At 44.7% G+C, this 24,679-nt stretch overlaps 3 protein-coding genes across 6 annotated transcripts; all 3 read left to right on the top strand.

Moving 5' to 3' along the window:
- The first annotated feature begins 407 nt into the window (after window positions 1–407).
- LOC109767904 (organic cation/carnitine transporter 7) lies at window positions 408–5,567 on the top strand. Of its 4 annotated transcripts, XR_002233925.4 has the most exons (7): window positions 408–848; window positions 2,034–2,377; window positions 2,657–2,894; window positions 2,975–3,506; window positions 3,590–3,792; window positions 4,105–4,494; window positions 5,047–5,567. XR_002233925.4 is itself a non-coding variant. In XM_020326629.4 (6 exons), the coding sequence occupies exons 2-6, from the start codon at window positions 2,121–2,123 to the stop codon at window positions 5,254–5,256; spliced, it is 1,440 nt and encodes a 479-aa protein (XP_020182218.1). In that variant the 5' UTR covers window positions 408–848; window positions 2,034–2,120; the 3' UTR covers window positions 5,257–5,567. The 4 variants fall into 4 exon arrangements, 3 of the variants coding, with proteins under 3 accessions (XP_020182218.1, XP_020182219.1, XP_020182220.1); XM_020326629.4 differs by lacking the exon at window positions 4,105–4,494; XM_020326630.4 differs by having other exon boundaries at window positions 4,105–5,567.
- A 1,187-nt stretch (window positions 5,568–6,754) lies between these two features.
- Window positions 6,755–11,333, top strand: LOC109767903 (organic cation/carnitine transporter 7). Its single transcript, XM_020326628.4, has 6 exons — window positions 6,755–6,963; window positions 7,546–7,970; window positions 8,063–8,300; window positions 9,020–9,557; window positions 9,650–9,852; window positions 10,803–11,333. The coding sequence occupies exons 2-6, from the start codon at window positions 7,714–7,716 to the stop codon at window positions 11,010–11,012; spliced, it is 1,446 nt and encodes a 481-aa protein (XP_020182217.1). The 5' UTR covers window positions 6,755–6,963; window positions 7,546–7,713; the 3' UTR covers window positions 11,013–11,333.
- A 6,442-nt stretch (window positions 11,334–17,775) lies between these two features.
- On the top strand, window positions 17,776–22,591 carry LOC109767902 (serine/threonine-protein kinase 52). Its single transcript, XM_020326626.4, has 7 exons — window positions 17,776–18,304; window positions 18,426–18,820; window positions 20,833–20,954; window positions 21,154–21,356; window positions 21,448–21,622; window positions 21,719–21,853; window positions 21,964–22,591. Exons 2-7 carry the CDS (start codon window positions 18,541–18,543, stop codon window positions 22,168–22,170), a joined length of 1,122 nt encoding a protein of 373 aa, XP_020182215.1. The 5' UTR covers window positions 17,776–18,304; window positions 18,426–18,540; the 3' UTR covers window positions 22,171–22,591.
- The last annotated feature ends 2,088 nt before the right edge of the window (window positions 22,592–24,679 follow it).

Genomic DNA, 24,679 nt, shown 5'->3' with positions numbered 1-24,679 from the left:
GTTTTATATATCCCGTCACGACCTCTTCGTCACTCTCTTCGGTCGCGAGTGAGCCAGGCGCCGGAAACCGTCAGCAGAAGGCAGAGGAGACGCAAGTGCTTTGAACGACCGTAGTATGTGGTGACACGGCACATCAAGTTTTCTCTTACCACGCCACTAAACAGGATAACATAGCTGAGCACCGATAATAAAGAAACCCAACACGGACTTCGAAACGAAATTGACAACTGCAGCTCATCACGGATAATAGGCCAGAACGGTCTCCTTCACCAGTCGACACCCGTCACGCGCGACAAAAGAAAAGAGAAACTTTATTATTTTTTCATTCAAAAAAGAAAAAGAAAAGAGAAAACTATCACGAGGCCACTCCTATTTAACTTTGTCGGTCAATAATACGCCTCCTCGGCGCGGAGCCTCTTGGTGGGGCGTCGCACGTCCAGATGGCTGCCAAGCGTCGCGGCGGCAGGTCGCGGTTCCCCGCAAACCACATGATTGATCGATCCCATTCATTCACGGGCCCAAAACAATCCCGAATCCCTGGCGTCCACATGAAAATCAATCGGGATCGCCACGCGTCCCGCAACAGCCCGGCCCGCGCAGACGGGTCGCCATCGTCGCCCCTGGACCAGTTGCTTGCTCCTTCCCCCCTTCCCCGTCCGCCATTGGTCGTCGCCATTTTCCAATCCCGCTATTAAACTCGTTCCCCTCCCAAGAACCCGCAGAGCGCAGGCAGGCATCTTCTTCCCCCTTCCTCCTCCCCTCTCCTCCGTCGCCGCCGCTGGCTTTCCTTCCCGCGAGCGAGGATCGTCCCTGATCCGAACTGGGCCCGCCCCCCGCCTCCTCCGTGCGTACGTGCCCGCCCCCCTCACCTCAACCGTCGTCGATTGTTTGCTGCTCCCGCGTTGCGTCGGGCGCTCGGGGCGCTTTGCGTGCTGTTCGCGCCTTCCTCTTTTTTGGTTTGTGCTGGTAGGTGCTTGGGGGCAATGGGATGCAGGATTCATGCTCGGACATGGGCATGCCCTCTGTTCTTGATATGGCCTAGTAGATATCAAGTTCTTGGTGTTCAGGTCTTGTGGCTTGATAGCCTACCCCTGAGCCTAGTTGGATTCGTTTCAGGTGCTGCGTTGATTAGGTCCTGGATGGTGGAAGGGTTGGGTGTTTACCTGTGTCTGTATCTAGCGACAGATCCAGGAGAAGTTTTCTGTCGGATTAGTTTTACAGTGAATTTTCAGCTTCACATGACCGAGTTTAAGATAGAGAAATTTGGTCAAAGCTTTAATCCTAGAGGAATGTCCACCGTACCATGTTCTTCAGTTTTTATCTTCTTCTTGCCTACCATTAAGGAAAAAATGTTTTTTTAAGATTGCTGGTGTGGAGTATTAAGCAGGAAACTGTTGCTGGTGTGGAGTATTAAGCAGGAAACTGTTCAGATCTACAAAAGAGGGTAAGAGAAAAACTAAGGAAAAAAAAGGAAGACCAAATCAAAGCAGGGAACCAGACAGTCCTTCAGCAGACTTAGCACCAGTCAAGATCTCAGAATCTTTCTAGGCCACTTCAGATTCTCACCTCCTCCTTCAACTCAGAATTCAGAAATTATAATTCCTCTGTTTTTATTTGCTGATAAAAAATGCAGCCGATTCAAAATGCACACACTATCATCTTAATGGAACTATCCAGTGCCTTCTTGACCTGGTTGACCATCTGTCCTTTGCCCCCATCATCGATATAACATCCAGTGCGTTGTGTTTAGGCTCATCTGACATGCCATTGCTCGCCAAACTGAATGTGGGTGGGAGCAGCGTCAATACACTAGGTCTAGCATGCCATTGCTCTTATCGTCATAGCACTGAACTGTGTCGTTGAATTGGATTGTGTAGATTCATTTATGTAATGTTTATCCACCATGAACGAACAAACTCTAGAGGCAAATTTATATTTTTTACCTTTAATTTCTTAATATATGCATTAACTCATGCCTCTTATGATTTTGGCTTCTCAAGTACATTTTTATTGTTTGTGGGTACTATTTGCAGCTGGAGGTGAACCAAGCAAATATTTTCCTGACGGCAAGTTTGTTACAGACTGGCCTTTCCTTGGCTGAATCGGCACACACTACTAACATGGAAACATACACCACGGATGATGCGCTTACAACCATGGGATTTGGAAAATTGCAAGGACTTGTTCTTGTTTATGCAGGCATGGGTTGGGTTGCAGAAGCCATGGAGGTCATGCTACTGTCGTTTGTTGGACCATTGATTCGGGAGGAATGGAAAATCTCTGCCCAAGATGAGAGTTTACTCTCAAGTGTAGTGTTTTTGGGCATGTTAATTGGAGCATGTGGCTGGGGATATGTGTCTGACAAATATGGGCGAAGGTAAGGATTTACTTGTACAAGCACTTCCATGTTTCGGTTTTCTAGAAGAATTTTTATTTTTATTTTTGACAAAGTTATGACTAACCATGCCGTCTCTGTTATCATGAATTTGAATTTCATATATCTGATGTACGATTATGCAACTTTGGCACGTCCAGTGTGTCTTGGAATTGTAAACATAATTTCAATACTATACATGGCGGACGGGTTTACAGTTGCAAACTTACAACGGTTTACCAATATAATCCCTGAACAGAACTTGTATTTTTCTTGTTTCAGGACTGGTTTACTGTTTTCAACTCTGTTTACTACTGGAATGGGTTTCCTAAGTGCTTTGTCTCCGAACTATTTATGTTTGATGGCTCTTCGCTTTCTCGTTGGCGTAGGACTGGGTGGCAGCCATGTGTATTCATCTTGGTTTTTGGAATTTGTTCCTGCACAAAATCGTGGCTTTTGGATGATTATTTTTTCCTTTTTCTGGACTATTGGCACAGTCTTGGAGGCTTCACTTGCATGGGTATCATACTGATACTTTCTGATTTATATTTATATTTTGATCAAGTAATGAAGTCTTATAAAATTTTGTTCCTGTTGCAGATTGTCGTATCAACATTGACTTGGAGGTGGTTGCTAGCATTGACTGCCATCCCTTGCTTTCTCTTGCTCCCTTTCTTTGGAATCACACCTGAATCGCCACGCTATCTGTGTGCGCAAAATAGAATGTCTGATGCAACACTTGTCCTGGAGAGAATCGCCGAGACAAACCAAGCAGCTCTTCCGCCTGGAGTTCTCGTATACCCTCGAGACGGTGAAGCTGATCATAGTGGTCTTACCTCTGAGGCAGATCATCTTCTTCCACTCAGAGAGAAGGAATGCACAGATGATGATGTCATGAGCCCCAAATCTGGTAGTGCTGCTGCATTGCGCAGTCTACTGTCACGGAAATTGCGCAGATCAACTCTTCTACTTTGGTTTGTTTTCTACGCAAATTCCTTTGCTTATTATGGACTAGTCTTGCTGACCGCACAACTGAGCAATGCAAATAGAAGCTGCGCATCTGGGCTGAAATACGTGAAGAGTGAAACAGATACCAGCCTGTACAAAGATACATTTGTTACTAGTCTTGCAGGTAGCATACAGTAGTCTGTTTCTTCACCCAGTCTGACTGGCTGTAGAATATGTCACTAACTGATCATTCTACTGCTCTATCAGAGATTCCGGGTCTAATTGCGTCCGCTGTTCTCGTTGAATGGTTTGGCCGAAAAGCTACAATGTGGTGCCTGCTCTTCACATGCTGTGGTTTCCTTGGACCACTTGTGCTTTATCAGAGTGAGCTATGGACAACTGGCCTTCTGTTTGGTGCTCGTGCGTGTGCCATGGGTAGCTACACAGTTGTATGTTTATACGCCCCAGAGGTTCGTATCCTTTTCTCATGGCATGTAGTAAATGTGTTTCTTAGTGACTTGGCCATCACATCACAGTATAGTGAGATTAATGTGTTCAAAGTACCGCAGGCCTATAAGTTGCAATTTCAACATTATATCCATCGATCTGGCTAGGTACTTAAATGGTAGTTTACTTCCTGAATATTTGATTTTTTTTATGTCTGCATTACATTTCATAATAAAGATATATGTAAGTAAACTGGTGCGAGCAAGACCTAAACGAATAAAACATACTACTGCATTTCTTATTAATTTTATTGCAGTAATGTTTTCTTGTCACAGAAGGGGAGCCTTGGCGCAGCGGTAAAGTTGTTGCCTTGTGTGAGTCCTGGAAACAGCCTCTTGCAGAAATGCAGGAAAAGGCTGCGTAAAAAAGACCCAAAGTGGTCAGACCCTTCCCTTGCAAAAAGGACAGCGAAGCGGGAGCTACGTGCACCAGGCTGCCCTTTTTTTAATGTTTCTTGTCACACTGTCATATTATGACCATTGTTACCTTTTTATGTATTGAATTACATGAACGGAGTGTCTTTCTAGACAGAGACAGACCTATGCAAGGCCTTTTTGTCTCTATAATCCCCGCATCAAACTCTTGCAAAATGATGGACTTCTCTAAGGCAGAAGAGAAGCAAGCAACCGACTGAGCAGCTAGTGCTGCTCACTAATATAAGAACGGTCAGAAGAACATTTTACTTCCTAGAGCATCCACCTTTTAGTTTCATTGATTTGCATTTGCAAATTTTGAGTTTATTATTGGGCTCGTTCACCACAGAATTTTGAGCTTCGAACTTTCTTGAGGATACTAGTGTTGTATAGGTTTACATTGGTTTGTAGGTAGCAGTGATAAAGGATTCTCCTTCCATCATTGTGGTGTTTACCCTACTTATTTAGACCATAAATTTAATATATTAACTAGTGACCAGTCGGAATGTACCCAGGATGTAAACAAACGGACATCCTACTCCATAGATAGCTCTGGCTAAATGAAGTCTACCGATTCTGATCCATTTTCCTGACGAAAAAACAACTAAGTTATGGCATGGGGTCTTCCCCGTATTAGGGTCTTGGCTATGCTCTTAGCTGGGAACGCCTAGAATGTTATGACAAGGGTACATCAGTTATTGCACCAAATTTTACCCAAAACAGTCTTGTGGAGCAGCTGTCGTAGATATTTCATTGAAGGACTTTGTTTTTCCTATGAACTAACTTATTCTCTTGTCCTTAAAGGTATACCCGACATCTGTGCGCTCGACTGGGGTTGGAATCGCGACCGCCATGGGTAGAGTCGGTGGAATTATTTGCCCCCTTGTAGCCGTTGGGATGCTGAGAAGCTGCCATCAGATGGAAGCCATCATTGTATTTGAGGTGGTGCTATTCCTTGCTGCAATTGCCTGCATGCTCTTCCCTTTTGAGACCAAGGGCCGTGCTATGAATTGATGATGGTCCTGGTGTGAACATGTAAAACCACTTGGACCATAAAATCCGTCATGCTGCTACGCGTGAACGTTTATATACAAACTATTATATGTCTAGTATTTTAGTGGACATGACGATGAAGAATCCTCGAAATTCATTTCGGGGTTTCGGATGTTATTGGTCATCATTTTGTAAAGTCCTCGCTCCTTGAGACTGTAAGTAGGAGTATGGTATGGTATGGTATGGTATGGTATGGTATGGTATGGTATGGTATGTATGTATGTATAAATTCTTCGAACGTGATTAAGTGTCTGCAACAGGCATTTCTACCAGTAACATTTGCTGAATTCTCATGTTGATTTGGTTCCCAGTCGAAGTTAGAGTTGCAAGTTGTAACTCTAGTTAGCTTGTGTTGTGGTTATGGAGTTGTTAGGCTGCTTGCCTCATACATGGTTGTTAAATAGACTTGCATTTTAGTGAACCTTATAATTACATATTTTCACTAAGATCGCTAGTTTGAAATAAAATTTCTTACTAGTCATCTATTCATCTCATTGCTCTAGTCGACACCCGGTCCTTGAAACGATTGGGGTTTTGTTTAAACTACTCCTTCCGTTCACTACTTTTAAGACATTTTTGGGTATTTCAATATAGACTACACATGGACTGTAATAAGTGAACAAATGGAATAGGATTTGTAGCACCGGGGTGCTCCACCCCCTATATATATGTACAGTAAGTTCAAAAATGTACCGAGAATTAGAAAGAAAAAAAAGGGATTTGGAGATACCTTGTTTGGATGGATTTTAGTTCGGACTGTATTTCCTTCACCACTGATATGTTTCCTGGTATTTTTTCATGAAACTTCACATGGGAGTAGATTGGACACCCACTTTTGATATCCTTAAATTCCAGATTTTTTTGGGTATCTTTTAAGTTAATATTTCTTTAGGGGTGTGGAGCACCCATAATCTCCCGTGTAATCCCGTAAACAAATACACTAAAACTTGTCTGCATACTTTTTTTTTTTTTTTGATAAAAGAGAGCTTCCCTCTCCAATTTTCATTAACAGAAATCACCAAGTCTTACAACTAAAAAAAGGTCTGCATACATTAGATATAGAAAATATTAAAATATCTTAATAATGAACGAAGTACTTATCAAACAAGGGTCAAATGGTATCCACAACCCGGACGGCAGGAGAACCAAGGCACATGACAGAGGCGGAAAAGCAAAAGAGAATATGCTCGCTGTTTTCAGCCAGGCAACACGTAGCACGCCTCACATTGACGTAAGCAGTATGGGCAGCAGAGAGGGAGGGAGAGAGTGGCGTTTTGTAGGACAAGATGCCTGCCAAGGATATGCTTATAATTACATAATTATTGCTAGATACTCCCTCCGTTCCTGCCCGGCCGGTAAGACGAGCGGAGCGAAGACAAGCCAGAAAAATGGAAATGAAAATTAAAATATAGGGGCCGGTGGTTGAGAGTGGCGTATGCAGCGAGCGAGCATGGGTCCCGGACCAAAGCACACGTCGTCGTCAGTCAGGCTTGTTCCTTCACTCCACCGGACACTAGAAATCTGTTGCTGCCGCCTGCCGCTTATTATGGTGCCATGGAACGAAGCAACCGAACAATCACAGTCAGAGACAGGGTCGTTCCCCGTCCTCCTCCGCCCGCCGCCGGCCGCCTATGCTTTCCTCTCCCGGGAACCCCCACCCCATCCACGGTACGCTCCTTCTGACGACCCCTTGCCGTTAAATTTTTGATTGGCTCCCAACTCGCCCATCTCCATGCTGCCCGCGGGCACTCGTTTCCGTTCAGATTAAGTGCTGGGTGTCGGGCGCTGTGGTCCGCTTCACTGCGCTTGATACAGTGGTACCAAAGTGACCCCGACTGATTGTTTTTTTTTACCTCCTCTTGTGTGTTGAATCCTAGACTAGTAGAGTAAAGGAGTTGTATGCAACGAATCCCAGAGGAAGTTTCAGTCACCTACTTTTTTTGTACGGTGAATTTGTTCCTACAGCAGGCCGGATCTGCTCACATCTGAATATATGGCACTTACTACTTCCTTGTTCAAGTCTCTCGTTGGCCTTCAGGCTTCGCCTGGTGGTAGTTGGAAGAATCCCCATCTAGTAGTACATTCAGTTTTAGTTTACATGTGTGCACACTCTGAGAAGAATGAGTTTATCATTTCATTCGCTTTGCAACCTGTCTTGCATCCGAGGAAGCCCGTGCTCTTGTCATTCTAGATTCATCACTTGTGTCCTCCATCTTGCACAAACATACTCAACATGCTTTTGCCTTTCAGGTCTGAACTCCTAATGTATGCAGCAAGTCATGTTGGCTATGCTTTTGGTCTCTAAGAATGATTTTTTTCTGCATGGGGCATACTGAAGATACTTATTTGACCAAAAGTTTGTTCGAGACTTGCCTGTGATACCGGTGTTCAACCAAAAGACTCTGACTGTCTGACAGCATGGAAACATACACCACGGATGACGCGCTTTCAGCCATGGGGTTTGGCAGATTCCAGGCGCTTGTTCTTGCTTATGCAGGCATGGGTTGGGTCGTAGAGGCCATGGAGCTCAATCTGCTGTCATTTGTGGGACCATTGGTTCGGGAGGAGTGGAAAGTCTCTGCCCAGGATGAGAGCCTACTCTCAAGTGTGGTCTTTGCTGGCATGCTGATCGGCTCATGTGCTTGGGGCTTTGTTTCTGACAGATATGGTCGAAGGTATGTTTACTTCTGTGTTTCACTTTTTTAGTACAGGCAATTCTGAAAGGGAATTTTTGTAAAGACAAAGCCTGTGATTTTTCTTGTGTCAGGACCGTTTTGCTGTTTTCAGCTCTGTTCACTAGCGGAATGGGTTTCTTGAGTGCCTGGTCTCCCAACTATTTATGCTTGATCGCTCTTCGGTTTCTCGTCGGCGTAGGAGTGGGTGGTGGGCACGTGTTCTCATCTTGGTTTTTGGAGTTTGTTCCTGCGCAAAATCGCGGCACTTGCGTAGTTCTTTTTTCGCTTTTTTGGACTATCGGCACCGTCTTGGAGGCTTCACTTGCATGGGTATGGCACCTTTCTTTTGTGTCCATTTGATGTTGTGAATTATACCTTTCACATTTTCATTCTAAAATTTGTTTCCCTAATGGATTTTGTAGGTATAGAAATAGAAAAAAGATATAGTTACACCAACAAATATTAAGTATGTATAGATATAAGCAATTGGATATAAGAGCATGACTCTGAAACTACAACTATATTGAGATAAAGAGACACCACATACTAAGGGTGTCAACTGAAAGAACGATATCTGTTTGTTCAGGTCGGGTGCTTACAAATGTATGTAGAAGTGAATTTGTGTTGGTTTTTTCATAGTCTTGAAATCCATTCCTTCCCAAGTGTTTGAAATTATTATTATGTCAAGAAATGATATTGATATATTTGTCATCAGAAGTACTTTAGTTAATTAAATATTCTTATAACGTGTAATAATAAAAATTATGGTCAATGGTGTGTATTACAGACCATCTCTATTATCTGAATTGACAAGTAAAAATGAATGGGAATGGCAAATATTCCGCCGGAATACTTGTGATTTCATCTTGTGCTATCTCATATCACACTTTTACCTTCACAGCTCAACTTTGATTTTCTCATGAAGTTTAAAATAACTGATGCTCAGTTAAACTCTGGGCTGATGCATTTTCGACATTTTATTTGTGACTTATGTTTATAGAATTTTATACAGTTCTGAGAAATGCTATTCGACTGTGGTTCGGTCGCAGGTTGTCATATCGGCATTGAATTGGCGGTGGTTGCTAGTTTTGACCTCCATTCCATGCTTCCTCTTGCTTCCATTCTTTCGAATAATACCTGAATCACCACGCTATCTTTGTGCACAAAATAGAATGTCAGACGCTACACTTGTCCTGGAGAGTGTCTCTATGATAAACCAAGAAGCTCTTCCTCCTGGAGTTCTCACATACCGCCGTGAAAGTAAAGTTGACACTCTTACATCTGAGACTGAAATAGATCATCTTCTTCCAGTCAGAGAGACAGAGATAGAATGCAAAGCTAACAATGCCTTGAGCTTCAAATCTGGCGCCGCTGCGGCACTGCGAAGACTATTGTCACCGGCATTGCGCAGATCAACTCTTCTTCTTTGGTTTGTTTACTTTGCAAATTCCTTTGCTTATTATGGGGTAGTCTTGCTGACATCGCAGCTGAGCGATTCCAATAGAAACTGCCCATCTGGGCTGACAACTGTACAGCGTCAAGAAGATGCTAACCTTTACAGGGATACATTTGTTACTAGTTTAGCAGGTAGCTTACAGTGAGCCTATTTTGTTGCCTGATGACTGCCTCTTTTTTTACAATATGCCACCGGCTAACAAATATATGCACTGATGTTCCAGAGATTCCTGGTCTAATTGTATCTGCCATTCTTGTTGAATGGATTGGCCGGAAAGCTACAATGTGGTCCATGCTCTTCACTTGTGCTGCTTTCCTTGGGCCACTAGTACTTCATCAGGATGAGCTACTTACAACGGCACTCCTATTCGGTGCTCGCGCATGTGCCATGGGTAGCTCCACAGTTCTATGTTTATATGCTCCAGAGGTTTGTGTCAATTCTTTGTTAAATATAGCAAGTGCACTTCTTTTCCGTTGTCTTGGTTTTTACAGTGTCCTGTAAATACCACCTACCCATTTTAGTTGATAACTTTGAATGTTACATTCATCCATTTAACCAGTTTATCCAAATGGTGGTTTTCACTATTCTTTTTGTTGTGCCAAGGTAGTTTGATTTTCAATATTCAGGGTTTAAAGTTTTCCATTCATCACGCTAGAACGGGTCGAAATTAATCATCTTCTAGTAGATCTTCCCTGTATTACATACTGAAGATAGGTGAACTGCCCTGTGGTCAAAGAACCTTCTAGCTCATTTTTCTTTCCAATGTTGGCCAGATCATGGACTAGCAGAACCTTCACCAAAATTTCGGCTAGCCAAATACTCCTATCTGGCAAGGCTAGCTTGGGCCAAATCCAAACACACCCCTAATACAAATAAAACTTACTGCTAGGCCCAGCGCTATGAAACTCATGCTAGGATGACTTTTTCTTGTTGCGTCAATGCCAGAAGACTTGCATACGCTATATATGCATGAGGGCAGTAATATTTTCCTAGCTAGAGCATCCATTTTTAGTTTCATGGATTTGCAGATTATCTTGCTTATCTTGCCAGATATACATGCTGTGCTAACTTTAAAGACCCCTGAACACACTAACATAAAAAAGATTGTAACAATCATAATAAGAATTCAACATCCTAATTGCAGCTAATGGATAGGGAGAAAATATCTCAAATCTGATCATATTACTAGGTGTTCTGCTCTTCATTGCTGCAACACTTATCCTTCCAAACTCGATTTGTTTGTCTGTATAACACCTGTCCAATTTGTTTCTCTGACCAGGCATTATCTGAAGCATTTTTTGTACAAGTTTTGGATAATATTATTTGTTCTTTGGAGCAGAGTTTCTTGTGCGCTAATTCATTTCCTTGTATTCTAGGTATATCCAACATCAGTCCGCTCGACCGGCGTTGGAATTGCGACCTCCATTGGTAAAATTGGTGGGGTTATATGCCCTCTTGTTGCTGTCGGCATGCTACGGACCTGCCATCAAATGGAAGCTGTTTTTGTGTTTGAGCTGGTGTTATGCCTCGCTGGAGTGGCCTGCATTCTCTTCCCTGTAGAAACCAAGGGCCGTGAAATTGACTGATGTTAAATATATTAGTGTATATAGCTAGTAATTCGTTGACATGAAGATGTCAAGTTTGGCTGGATTTCTTACATTTTTGGAGGTACCTCTGGAGCGTTTGTACTCCCTCCGTCCCAAAATAAGTGACTCAACTTTATACAAGCTTTAGTACAAAGTTGAGTCACTTAGGACCGAGGGAGTACTTTTTAGAGAGAACACCTCCATCATGTATGCATATCTTTGTCAAGCATGTTGAATTTGTGTCAGTATTTTTTCACTTTTTACCCTCTAGTTTCGTGACATTGTGACATCTTTTACCCCACTTAGTAATCTTTGCCAACATTTGACCTCTTAGTTGTGGCATTGTGGCCGTTTTTATACCACTTACTAATTTTCACAAATAGAAAATTAGGTCAATTGGTTAGGGTGACATGGCAGCTAACTGGGCAAACAAGCTCAGACATATACCTGTTAAGGCATACCAGATTTCGTCAAATTTCATCAAATTATATTTAAATTATGTCAATTTTGCCAAACAGCTGAGGTAACCAAAATAACGGCGGGAGTTGACAAAAAAAGATTATATGAGACCGATCTAACTCTTAATCAAGTTAGATCCACTCCATCTCACGACCGGTGACTCACCCCCCTAACTACCCATTAGCGCAGAATCAAACTCAATCACAATTCTAAGCCTCTTGTTCGTCTTCGATCCGCCTGTTCCTCAATAGTATAACTCGCCTAAGAATATATTTTTCTCATAGGATATATTTCCGGAATTGACCACCTAGTTAGCGCCACATTTGACACATAGGTTCTTCTTATCATGATGGGAAGACTAAACACTAAAATGTGAAAAATACTTTAATTGGGTAAGCGTTGCCAAAATGTCGTAACTAGGGGGTAAAAGATGTAATTTATGGGGCTGAGATATGGAGCCCCAACATTACACCATGCTTGAATCTCAGTCATCCAAAGACTCACAAAAAGAGAAAGTGCAGCTAGATCGATAGGTGATTCGTATTAATATATTCTCTTTATTGAAAAAAGGTCAATATTTGAATACACGGTTATTCTTCTCTTTCAACATTTGCAACAGTAGCATGAAACAAATGATCAATGTTGTCGTTAAGCATGTTGAAATTTGTTCGGGAAGAAAGTCAGGAGCACAAAAAAAGTGAAAAAACAGAGAACCATTAATCAAAATACACTTGGCACCACTATAGCAAAAGCATCAAAACAGGGCCAACACGACACCGAAACACCATAAGCTCCCCGATGTCGACTGCGTCGGCCATGACAACCATATCAGGATAGAGGTAGAGTCTTGGAATCTTATTACAACTTCGTTCAATCAGCGAGACAAGGGTGGTTTCTATTCTTCCTACTTTTTTTTAATTTCCTCCACTAGTTTGAGATGATCCTGTCCTAATGTCACAACATGGGCCAAAGGCAGGTTCCATCGGCCCGTTTGCTTGGTAACCAGCCCAACCAGAAATGTGCTCGCGTAAGGGCATCTACAAGGCGGACCCGCAAACCATCTATGTCCGTTCGGACTGCGCATGTGGCACGGCCGCTGATTCGTGGGACGAGTACCTATGGATGTCTGAGAGCACATGCGGAGATGCCATGATTAGTTTTGCAACTGTCGTGGTCGACATGTTCGGACCTCAGTGTTGGGGAACGTAGTAATTTCAAAAAAATTCCTACGCACACGCAAGATCATGGTGATGCATAGCAACGAGAGGGAGAGTATTGTCCACGTACCCTCGTAGACCGAAAGCGGAAGCGTTAGCACAACGCGGTTGATGTAGTCGTACGTCTTCACGATCCGACCGATCAAGTACCCTCGTAGACCGAAAGCGGAAGCGTTAGCACAACGCGGTTGATGTAGTCGTACGTCTTCACGATCCGACCGATCAAGTACCGAACGCACGGCACCTCCGAGTTCAGCACATGTTCAGCCCGATGACGTCCCTCGAACTCCGATCCAGCCGAGTGTTGAGGGAGAGTTTCGTCAGCACGACGGCGTGGTGACGATGATGATGTTCTACCGACGCAGGGCTTCGCCTAAGCACCGCTACAGTATTATCGAGGTGGACTATGGTGGAGGGGGGCACCGCACACGGCTAAAAGATCAAATCAATTGTTGTGTCTTTGGGGTGCCCCCCGCCCCCGTATATAAAGGAGCAAGGGGGGGAGGTGCGGCCGGCCAGGGAGGAGGCGCGCCAGGAGGGAGAGAAGAAGGAAAGGGGGGGCGCCGCCCCCCTCTCCTTCTCCTATTCGGACCAGAGGGGAAGGGGCGCGCGGCCCTGCCCTAGCCGCCTCTCCTCTTCTCCCCTAAGGCCCACTATGGCCCATTAAGCCCCCCCGGGGTTCCGGTAACCCCTCGGTACTCCGGTAAAATCCCGATTTCACCCGGAACACTTCCGGTATCCAAATATAGGCTTCCAATATATCAATCTTCATGTCTCGACCATTTCGAGACTCCTCATCGTGTCCGTGATCACATCTGGGACTCCGAACAACCTTCGGTACATCAAAACTCATAAACTCATAATATAACCGTCATCGAAACTTTAAGCGTGCGGACCCTACGGGTTCGAGAACTATGTAGACATGACCGAGACACGTCTCCGGTCAATAACCAATAGCAGAACCTGGATGCTCATGTTGGCTCCCACATATTCTACGAAGATCTTTATCGGTCAGACCGCATAACAACATACGTTGTTCCCTTTGTCATCGGTATGTTACTTGCCCGAGATTCGATCGTCGGTATCTCAATACCTAGTTCAATCTCGTTACCGGCAAGTCTCTTTACTCGTTCCGTAATACATCATCCCGCAACTAACTCATTAGTTGCAATGCTTGCAAGGCTTAAGTGATGTGCATCACCGAGTGGGCCCAGAGATACCTCTCCGACAATCGAAGTGACAAATCCTAATCTCGAAATACGCCAACCCAACAAGTACCTTCGGAGACACCTGTAGAGCACCTTTTTAATCACCCAGTTACGTTGTGACGTTTGGTAGCACACAAAGTGTTCCTCCGGTAAACGGGAGTTGCATAATCTCATAGTCATAGGAACATGTATAAGTCATGAAGAAAGCAATAGAAACATATTAAACGATCATGTGCTAAGCTAACGGAATGGGTCAAGTCAATCACATCATTCTCCTAATGATGTGATCCCGTTAATCAAATGACAACCCATGTCTATGGCTAGGAAACATAACCATCTTTGATCAACGAGCTAGTCAAGTAGAGGCATACTAGTGACACTCTGTTTGTCTATGTATTCACACAAGTATTATGTTTCCGGTTAATACAATTCTAGCATGAATAATAAACATTTATCATGATATTAAGGAAATAAATAATAACTTTATTATTGCCTCTAGGGCATATTTCCTTCACTCAGTACCTGAGAGAACCAACTGTGGCAGACACCGAGAGACTCTTGGCAATCTCAGAAGTAAGAGGGTGGCCAGGTTTGCTTAGATCTCTTGACTGTATGCATTGAAAATGGAAGAACTACCCGAAGACTTTACAAGGGCAATATCAGGGTCATCTTAAGAAGCACACCATAATTCTTGAAGCAGTTGCATCACAAGATCTTTGGATTTGACACGCTTTCTTTGACATGCCCGGGTCTCACAATGACATCAATGTGCTGCAGCGATCACCGTTGTTTGCGAGGCTGGTTGAAGGAAAAGCTCCTCCTTGCCACTACACTGTCAACGGACATGAGTAAAACATGGGCTACTATTTGGTTGACGGTATCTATCCTCCGTGGGCTACCTTTGTCAACACCATCTCTAACCCAGTTGGACAGAAAAAGACCCACTTTGCCCAAAGACAAGAATCAGCTAGAAAGATGTCGAGAGGGCATTTGAAGTTTTGTAGGCCCGTTTTGCAGTTGTTCATGGACCTGCCAAACAATGGGACCCGGAGACCTTGTGGGGGTGATGACATGTTGTGTGATCATGCACAACATGATCATCGAGGATGAGGGTGACGATGCTGCCGCAGCTCTAGAATTTGAGAACATGGGTGATCCTATCCAACTTTCAAACTAGAATCTGGCCACATTTGAAGAGTTTATTCAAATGCATCAACAAATTCGGCATCACCCAACTCACGAGCAGCTGAAGAAAGATCTGATTGAGCATCAGTGGACGGTTAAAGGGGACAACAATGTTGGGATGTAATATTTGAACTTTTTTAAATTTAAACTAGCACTGCATGCGGCTATTTGCTCTATGTATGCGACTATTTGATCGTGCGTACTTAAACGAAATGAGGGAGGCCGGATGTATGCGACTACGGTTGGATGGCGGCCTCCCGCATCCGTGTCGGCGGACTGGTCCCCCTGTCCACAGGAGGAAATTTGCGGGGTGCCGTTGAAGATGTCCTAATAGCATACTCCTTGTGGCCTAAAAGAAAACAACAGAAGGAAGTATAGTATCATCTCAAAAAGAAAACATGAAGGAAGTATAGTATCTCTAAGAAAATAATATACTTTTTGGACACTTGTAAGTAAAGGTATGTAAAGGTACACTTCTTCTTGTATATAAAAAAAACACAAGATATTTTCTTAGCTCGCAATCGCAAACCAATCAAACTCTTGTCGCAAAGGAACCGGAGCCAATTGCTTCGGCGGGAAGGCGACGAGCACAGTAAACAATCCATCTTGGCCACCGTCCGTCCGTCCGTCCTGCTCCGGCAAATTTGACAAATTTGACCTATAGACAAAATCAAATCACAGAATGAACTGTCCGTGAAACTTTTTCACGCGGCTGACCCGTGGCGTCTAGCTCTCAGGCGCTGCACTAGTGCAACGCCTGGGAGCTAGGCGCTGCACTAGTGCAACGCCTAGGAGCTAGGCGCTACACTGTATAGTGTGGCGTCTAGCTCTCATGCGCTGCACACTGACTTAGTAATTTTCTGATCACACGGGTGCGATGCTGGCCGTGTAGCGCCTATCTGTGAGGCGTTGCACAGTGTAGTGTGGCGCCTTCGTGTCGGGCGTCACACAAAAAGTCAGCTGCGTAAAATAGTTTCACAGATAGTTCATTCTGCGATTTGATTTTGTCTATAGGTCAAATTTGTCAAATTTGCCTCCTGCTCCATGCCCATCTTTTCTTCCCCAAGTTTGGTGATTCCGCACTGCACTGCACCTGCACAGTACGCTACACACCCTATGAAAATGATACTGTAGTACTGTATGTGACAGGCTAGCTAGCTTCGCTAGTGGTGGGAGCACCATAACCAGACAGGTCGCTGTCCAGAAGGTCCGTCGCGCCGTACCACGACACACGGCCGTACGTACATCTTTGCGTGGTCGGTGCCACCGCGCACTAGTAAATGACGAGTGCATTTCTTGTTGTTGCTCTTGCAGAGCACTTTGATGGGTCTGTCACAAATCTCGAGTCTCTATGTGTTCTACGGAAATGTTTTTAGCCATGGCAAGTTGAACGTTTTTTTTCATGTCATTGGTGCGAGGAGACAAAATTGTTTTGTGAGCAGGGCAATTTTTCTAGCAAAAATAATGAAGTGAGGTGAATTTGCCATGCTCGCCAACTAGACGTGTCGTCTTTGATACGTAAACTAGCCATGTGCCCGTGCGTTGCAACGGATCCAAAGTAGAATACATGTTCACAAACTTGAAAGAAAACACTCTAGTTTTGATATACATATATCACTAAAAAATATATTATGTTTCACTCAAAATATACTCCTCGGGCTGTTTTGATGAGGTGAGAGGGATGTGGTTGGTTTCAAGATACTAATGGGTTTTCTGCAAATTGGAGCAGAGGAGTGGGCTGTTCTTGCAAAAAGGCCACAACTTACCTCACAGTCGTTAGATGCAGATCTAGTGGTCAGAAATGACGGATGGCAGACATGCCATCATCACCAACTGAGTCTTTTATAGGAGTAGAGATATAAGTTGCCATGTAAAACGTTTGATTTACCATGCCTAAAAATCCAATGTTCGCTGGATACTGGGATCCTAAATCTATGAAAAAGAAAAAAAAAGAGTTCTTATTTTTTGTCAAGCTCGAGCTTATCTAGGCTGCGATTGTTTGTGCTTCCAAATGGATTTGATGTAGGTTGGGTTCTCAGGTCTTAGATGTTAGGCTTGGCTGCGATGTCTGTTTAGTATTAGGCCCAGGTTATCTGCGCCGCTTCATCAATTGGATAGGCGTAGCGACAGTTTGTTGCTTAGACGGCGGCTTTAGTCTTACTGTTGTATGACTTTGTAAGGTCTTGTTCGCTTTAGTCTTTAGTCATCCTCCTTTTCTAAAAAAAAATGGATTTGATGAGGCGATAGCCAATCTACGGTCTGGACTACTTCAAGGAAGGGGTGTGCACCTATATAGCGGTTATGTTTAAAGGCGCTCCTTCGTTTCAAAATAATTAGAATTATATGCTTTATTTTTTTTAAAGAAGCTATAGGTTTTCTCAAGTGAAATTTTATTGAGTTTGATCGACTCCATATAAAAATATATCAACATCATCCTGCGAGAACCAAATAGACTTCTGGCAAAAAGAAGAAGAAGAAGAAGAGGATTCGTGTATGTGCAAACAGACCAGGGAGAAAAAATCTCGATCCGACGGCTAGGAATGATCGGTTGACCAAGAAACGGAGTACTACTACTACTAGTAGTAGCTTTTCAAGTTGAAACTTAACCATCCACCATTCCGTGAGCCTGCTACTACTACGTGCCCGGACCCCGAACATTCTACTTTGGACATGTAGCACGGGACGCACGCATTTGAACATTCTATTCTACTTTGGAGCCTTGGACTTGTACATCACGCGAGCCAGCAGCACAGTAGCCCCGGGCATATTCCAAGTTCCAGCGCAGCCGACGAGCCAAAGGCGGAGCTGCCCAGGCACAGGCAGCCACAGCCGGTGGCCACAGCACAGCAGTAAACAAATCCGCTCCGTCGTCGCCACGCTTCCCCCCTTCGTCAACACCCGCCACCTCGCCTCGGTCCGACCGGACACCGGAGGCTCCCATCCTCAATTCCTCGCCGCCTCCGCCGCCTCGCCCCCGCCCGCTTCCTTCCAAATCTCGCGCCCGCGATTCGGCCGGACAGGCCAGCCCCCTTCCTGTTTAGTTGGCTGAGGCGCCCCTCTCCTGCGTTCTTGAGCAATTCTTTGACCGGATTCGATACGGTCTCTGCTCTCTCGCCTCCGCCATATTTCCGCCGAGCTTCCTCCGCCCTGGTCAAACTTTGCGGCCGGCCTTTTCCAGCGAGTTCCGTCCCGACCTTTCGGCTTTCGTCACAGCCCCGCCGCGGTGAGCACCTCTTCTCCCGCCCCCCCTTTTGCTTCCTCTCCACCGCTTGCCAGATCCGCGCCCCCCTCCCGTCAGCTCCGCCTTTGCTGCTTCTTGCCTCATCTCTGCTACTCCCCGATAGGCTCTGCGACGCACCGATTCCGCGCCTCCGATAAGGGATTCCTGCTTGTTGAATCCCTTGTTGTTGGGCTTGCGGTGCAGCTCCTCAAGACTTCTACTTTTGGCGGCGTGCAAAGATGGCGTCCAGCGCCGGTGATCTGCCCGAGGTGAAGTTCAAGAGGACCGGTAGCCTGGGGAGCAGCGACTACGTGCGAGCTGACAAGATCGACCTCACCAGCCTCGACATCCAGCTAGAGCAGCAGCTCAACAAGAAATGGGGCAAGACCAACATCAAGTCCCAGGGACCCAAGGCGGACTGGGAGATTGACCTTGCTAAGCTGGAGATCCGGCATGTCATCGCCCAGGGCACATATGGAACCGTCTACCGCGGCACCTATGATGGCCAGCAAGTCGCAGGTATTTCTTCCTTAATCGGCTGAAAAACGTGACGAACTAATGTTGCTTGATTGATTTTTATACGTGGTCCTATGCCCTTCTATGTATGTATTCATCAGGTCGAATTACACTCATGATTATAGGGGATTAAAAACATATATATATATACTTATAGGTCATGACACACGTTTCTTGATACAGATAAGCACAAGTTTGCAGGTTTTGGGGTAATTAGTTACTCTAATCTCTTCTATGAGATGAATGATACGTGTACTGATTTTTATTGATTGTGTGATTTGTGTTCACTCCTTCCCCAATGTTTCAGAACTTCCAATAGGTACAGGTTTTGAGATTATGCGTGTTTATCCAGTAGCATGCTCTTTTAAGCCCATCCCAATTTCGAACTGGGCGCCTTAAACCATACTCCCTCCGTCCCAGCTTGCAAAACGATCTTATATTGTGGGACGGAGGGAGTAGTTGTTTAGCAAAGTGCGATGTCTAGTTCGACAGTTATTCGTGTGTGCCCTGTAAATTAATCCTTGAACTTCATGATAACTCTTTACGCCTCACACAATGCATAGTATTTTCGCAACAATTTGGCACACACATCAAAATTCATTTCTAGTGTGTTTTAGTGCACCTTCGATTTCGTTTATGTTCTTTTCTTGTACCCAAGAAGCTGCATCTGAATTATGTTGTTTAAGATTTTATTTCTTATGTCGATATTTTAGCTTCCTTACATCGGATATTCACATAACTAGCAAATAGTTGAGTTACGCTTCTAGGAGCAAAGTTTGCTAGATGACCAACCTATTGTGAATGCAAGAAGCTTTGCACTTGTATTTTTCAAGGAATCTCTTATAGTTGGATTCAGACAAATACATATATACTCCTAGTTAGTAAGTATAACGTTGGACATTCTCCTTTCTGCCGCATCCACTCTATGTATTGATAAGATCTATTAAACTATTACTCCCTCCGTAAACTAATATAAGAGCGTTTAGATCACTAAAATAGTGATCTAAACGCTCTTATATTAGTTTACAGAGGGAGTACATTCTTATATTACTACTCTGCACATCTATATATATTTATCTGAATTTTTAAAAATCGTAACATGTGAAGGTCCGTTTCACTAAAGAACTGGGTGACTGTCTGTTAGCTGTTTATCATTATTTAGAACATTAGTTGGGCTGGACCATGTATTCATCTGCTTTCGTGCCTTCTGCATATTTGTGTGCCCACATTAATGCTCTTGCTCATGAATAATTTCAAGATAGTGTCATCTTTTTTCCTCCATCAAGTTCTTCCTTTCCCTGACTACATTTCTGGACATTTACTCTGTCAGTTCATCTGAGGTTTTTCACCTTTGGGCAGCAGTCCTCATTTCACATGTCACTCTACATTGATTTCCTGCCAATTAGCATTGTATCAACATTGATTTATTTAAATTCCTACTAATTTATGATATTTCCATCAACCAATTTCCTTTTGAGTCCTTTGCAAATGAACATGAATTCTTCCGTGTTGAATTTTTGCATATGCTCGTAAACATTTCTGCAGCCTGCTCAATAGTGGATATATGTCTATAACTAAATGGAATGCTATCAGAATCTTAGTTGTGCTGCTTTGTACCGTTTGTTTGGACTTACTTTCCAAGCTTATCTTTTTATGACCCACTTCAGTTTCCTAAGTTCTATAGGTTTCCACAAAATAGAAAGTGAAGGCTTTGTTCCATTGAGCACTTCAGTTAGATGCATGCCTGTATGTTGTTCATTTGTTCTTTCAACTAGTTTCATAAGATTGACATGCTTGTATTTACAGTGCACATATTCCAGCAGTAGCATCTTTTAAACTTTTCTTATTGGTGATTTTCAAAACAGCGTGTATAATTTTCTATCATTAGATATCCGGTTTTTACTCAAAATATACGATGAATGTGTCACTTCGTCATTTTAGGAATTTGGGATTGTTTTGTTCACAATGTTACGCAATATAGGAGCACCCTATTAATTTCATCATACTGTTTGCAGTGAAGCTGTTGGATTGGGGAGAAGATGGTTTTGCCACAGAAGCCGAAACTACTGCTTTACGAACATCATTTAAGCAGGAGGTTGCTGTTTGGCATAAGCTCAGCCATCCTAACGTTACAAGGGTGAATATTTCCAATCATACATAGCTTCCATCAATCCTGTCCTTCATATGTGATATTTGCTCTTGTAGTAAAGCTGATAGCTCATTGAGTATTAACTTCTAGTTCAGGATTAAAATTTGTAACTGGTATCATGCTCACTACCCTAGGGCTATTTGAAAAGTATTGATTACTGAAATACATGTCGTAATCTCTTCTGCAGTTTATTGGTGCGTCTATGGGGACCACCGACCTCAAGATACCAGTCAATGACAACGGTGCGCGTGCCAACTTGCCAGCCAGAGCATGTTGTGTTGTGGTAGAGTATCTCGCTGGAGGCACTTTGAAGCAGTACCTGATAAAGAACAGACGGCGGAAGCTCGCCTACAAAGTTGTGGTTCAGCTTGCATTGGATCTGTCCAGAGGGTAATATGCTCTTCAGCTCAAATCACCGCTATGCATTATTTCTAGAGTATCCGAGTCCAAAAAGTAATAGTCTGGCACTTTCCTTTTGCAGATTGAGCTATCTACACTCGAGAAAGATAGTACATCGCGACGTGAAAACTGAAAATATGCTGCTTGACACACAGCGTAACCTTAAGATTGCTGATTTTGGCGTTGCACGTGTTGAGGCTCAGAACCCGAAGGATATGACTGGTGCGACAGGCACTCTTGGTTATATGGCCCCAGAGGTATTTATTGGAGTGACCTCTTTTAAGTTTGTTCCTTCACAAAATGGCGTCCTACTTAAAACAAAATCTCCTGTTCTTCCTTGTATGCATTTACAGGTTCTTGATGGTAAACCATACAACAGGAAATGTGATGTTTACAGTTTTGGCATTTGCTTGTGGGAAATCTATTGCTGTGACATGCCATACCCAGACCTAAGTTTTGCCGATGTCTCTTCTGCTGTCGTTCACCAGGTTTGTCGTGTGTTCCAGATACACTCCTGCCATGCCATTTTCCTTCCTTGTATCATATGATCCGCGCAGAGCACATACATCAAATATAATCACTGCTTGTTTATGGACAGAATTTGCGGCCAGACATACCCCGTTGCTGTCCAAGTGCGTTTGCGAACATTATGCGTAAATGCTGGGATGGAAATCCTGATAAGCGCCCCGACATGGACGAGGTGGTGCAGCTTATGGAGGCCCTCGACACAAGCAAAGGCGGTGGTATGATACCGGATGGCCAGTCGTCCGGATGCTTATGTTTCACCAGGGCCCGTGGCCCGTAGATACTTTGCACAGCACACTCCTCCCTTTGGCTATGTGTTGCCACTCGACGTGACCGGGAGCTCCACAGCTTTGCTTCCCGCTGTCGCTTGTGCAGATGCTGCTTGCAGCCCTCCGTAGTCGCCTTGCCGTTTCTTTCTACGGTGCTGTGTTGGTTGCAGCTCTCGTATGATCTCTGTGGTCAGCGGCACACTTCCTTCGTATAGCAGTCTGTTGTTGTAATAGTACGCTGTATTCTACTATAACTGAGGTCTCCCTCTCATTCTTGGAGCTGCCGCCGCCTTCCTGCGTCCATTTGGCGGCGGTACGTCTTGGATACCGCGTCATGTTTTGAAACCTTTATCGCTGTGTATATTACTATACCCGACTCGAAATGAGTACAATAAAAGTGCATAAATATACTTGTGTTGAGCGTTTATGGTACATTCACTGGTTCAGGACTTGAGGTAATTTTGAGACAAGCTGGTGCTGGTTTCTCTGCTCTTGAGATTTCAGCCTTTTCAAATGAATGTGACACCAGCTGAATTATTACCGTAGCAAGCAATGTTTATTTAGGGGAAAAAGGTAGGAAAAAATACAAGGAATGACGCTGGCTGTGATATTCTTTACAAGTAGTAGTAAAAGTTAGAAGTGATTGGAAGCCGGATGATGGAATCAGTCAGTGCCTAGTGTCTACTTTGTTTCCGGAATGAGTTTAGTGGTTGCGATCATGCGAGTGATAGCAGCCCCAGCACGGCTTTTGCCGCCTAAAAGCCGATGGTAAAATACCATTCGCTCGCTGTGGGTGGGTGGGTGGCGCCATCATGTTGTGACTGGGAGATGAGGTTTGTAGAACCAAAAGCTAAGCCATGATGGGAGGGCTCCTCGTAAAGATAGACGACGGCGCAAGCGTGCGGCTCATCTGTTTCATCCTAGACTAGACTAGACTGGTGGAGCAAAGGCCAAGGAAATAATCACAGCGAGCACAGGTGGCGCGATTGGACTGGTCGCCGTCCGTCCTAGTCGCCACATTTCCTTGTCCCGTCCATAGATACATCATGCTTTGGGATTGCTTGCCACGCCCTACTCCTACTCCTACTCCTACTCTGGGACAAGTGAAGTGACGGCCCTTTATTTGTGGTTCTTGAGAGGAAAACACTCCCGGATCTTGGCCAACAGGGGCAAATTTGATAATTTTGACCTATAATCGAAATCAAATCACAGAATGAACTGGTTGCAAAACTATTTCACTCCCCTGACCCTTTTGTGTAGCGCCCGCCACGCCGGCGCCACACCCTACTGTGCAACGCCTCTCAGATAGGCGCTACACGGCCAGCGTCGCACCCATATGTGCCCAAGTCAGCGTGCAGCGCCTGAGAGCTAGGCGCCACACTACACAGTGCAGCGCCTAGCTTCTGGGCGTTGCACTAGTGCAGCGCCTGAGAGTTAGGCGCCAAGGGTCAGCCGCGTAAAATAGTTTTACGGACAGTTCATTCTGTGATTTGATTTCGATTATAGGTCAAATTTGTCAAATTTGCCGCCAACAGGGAGCGCGGCATGCATGCATCGTGTGGTCTGGATGAGAATGAGATGGGGGAGAGGCGTGCGCCCAGGGTGTCCACCCGTAGTGCACGCACGTACCCGTCAGCTGAGCGAGCGCGCGCGCGCGCACACACACGCACGCACGTACCCGTCAGCTGAGCGAGCGCGCGCGCCCCCACACACACACGTGTGTCCGAAAAGGTTTAAAACGTGGACGACGTCAGAGATTTGGACTTGCTTCTGCCGTCATCCATGGTTAGAGTACTGGCAAGCCAAAGCCACGACATTTGTTCCGGACGTGCCATGTAGTCGGATGCACGTTACCACGGACCACATTTCTCAAGTTTGGCTCTAGCAGGTGAGCAGAGACGGAAAGAAAAAACGCAGGATGAAGACTCACAAGGTCTTCTCCACGCTCATGAATTAACATGAGACAAACAAATAAAGTAAGTACACGAGGAGACCTTCTTGAATAACAGAGGAGAGAGAGCAATCTCCCCCGAAATTGCTGCCGCGTGCGTTGGATCCGCTGCGTAGGTGTTCCTTGTCAGAGCATCTACAGTCACATATGACAAATATGACCTCTCAAATGCCCCTCGATGTGCACGCCTCAAATTTCACTGCTTGCATTTGGACAATTCATACTAGATTCTTGTATACATACAAAAACATGCAAAAGAAGTAGAATCTACGTACTACGTCGATCCTAGCTACTCTTTGTCGGAGATCACGACGATCTTCGTGCCCGGCTCCGGCAGCATGAGCGGCAACTGCAGCTCCGGCTCCTCCGACGCTTTCCGGCTGCTGCGATCTGGCCTCCTCCGCCTCTATCTCCGCGTCGAGCTCGGTGAAGAGCGCGTCGGACTCCGTCTGCTCCCGCCGGAGGAACGCCCGGTTGGCCTCCACATAGGCCTTATACTGGATGGACTCCAGGATGGCCTGCTGCTCCGCCATCTCGTCGGACTGGGCGACGGCGAACTCCGCCTCCGC

This window comes from Aegilops tauschii, chromosome 5 (genome assembly GCF_002575655.3).
Source record: "Aegilops tauschii subsp. strangulata cultivar AL8/78 chromosome 5, Aet v6.0, whole genome shotgun sequence".
NCBI classification, from domain to species: Eukaryota; Viridiplantae; Streptophyta; class Magnoliopsida; order Poales; family Poaceae; genus Aegilops; species Aegilops tauschii.
Note: the sequence above shows the minus strand (reverse complement) of the source record. Positions and strands in the feature narration are given on the sequence as shown.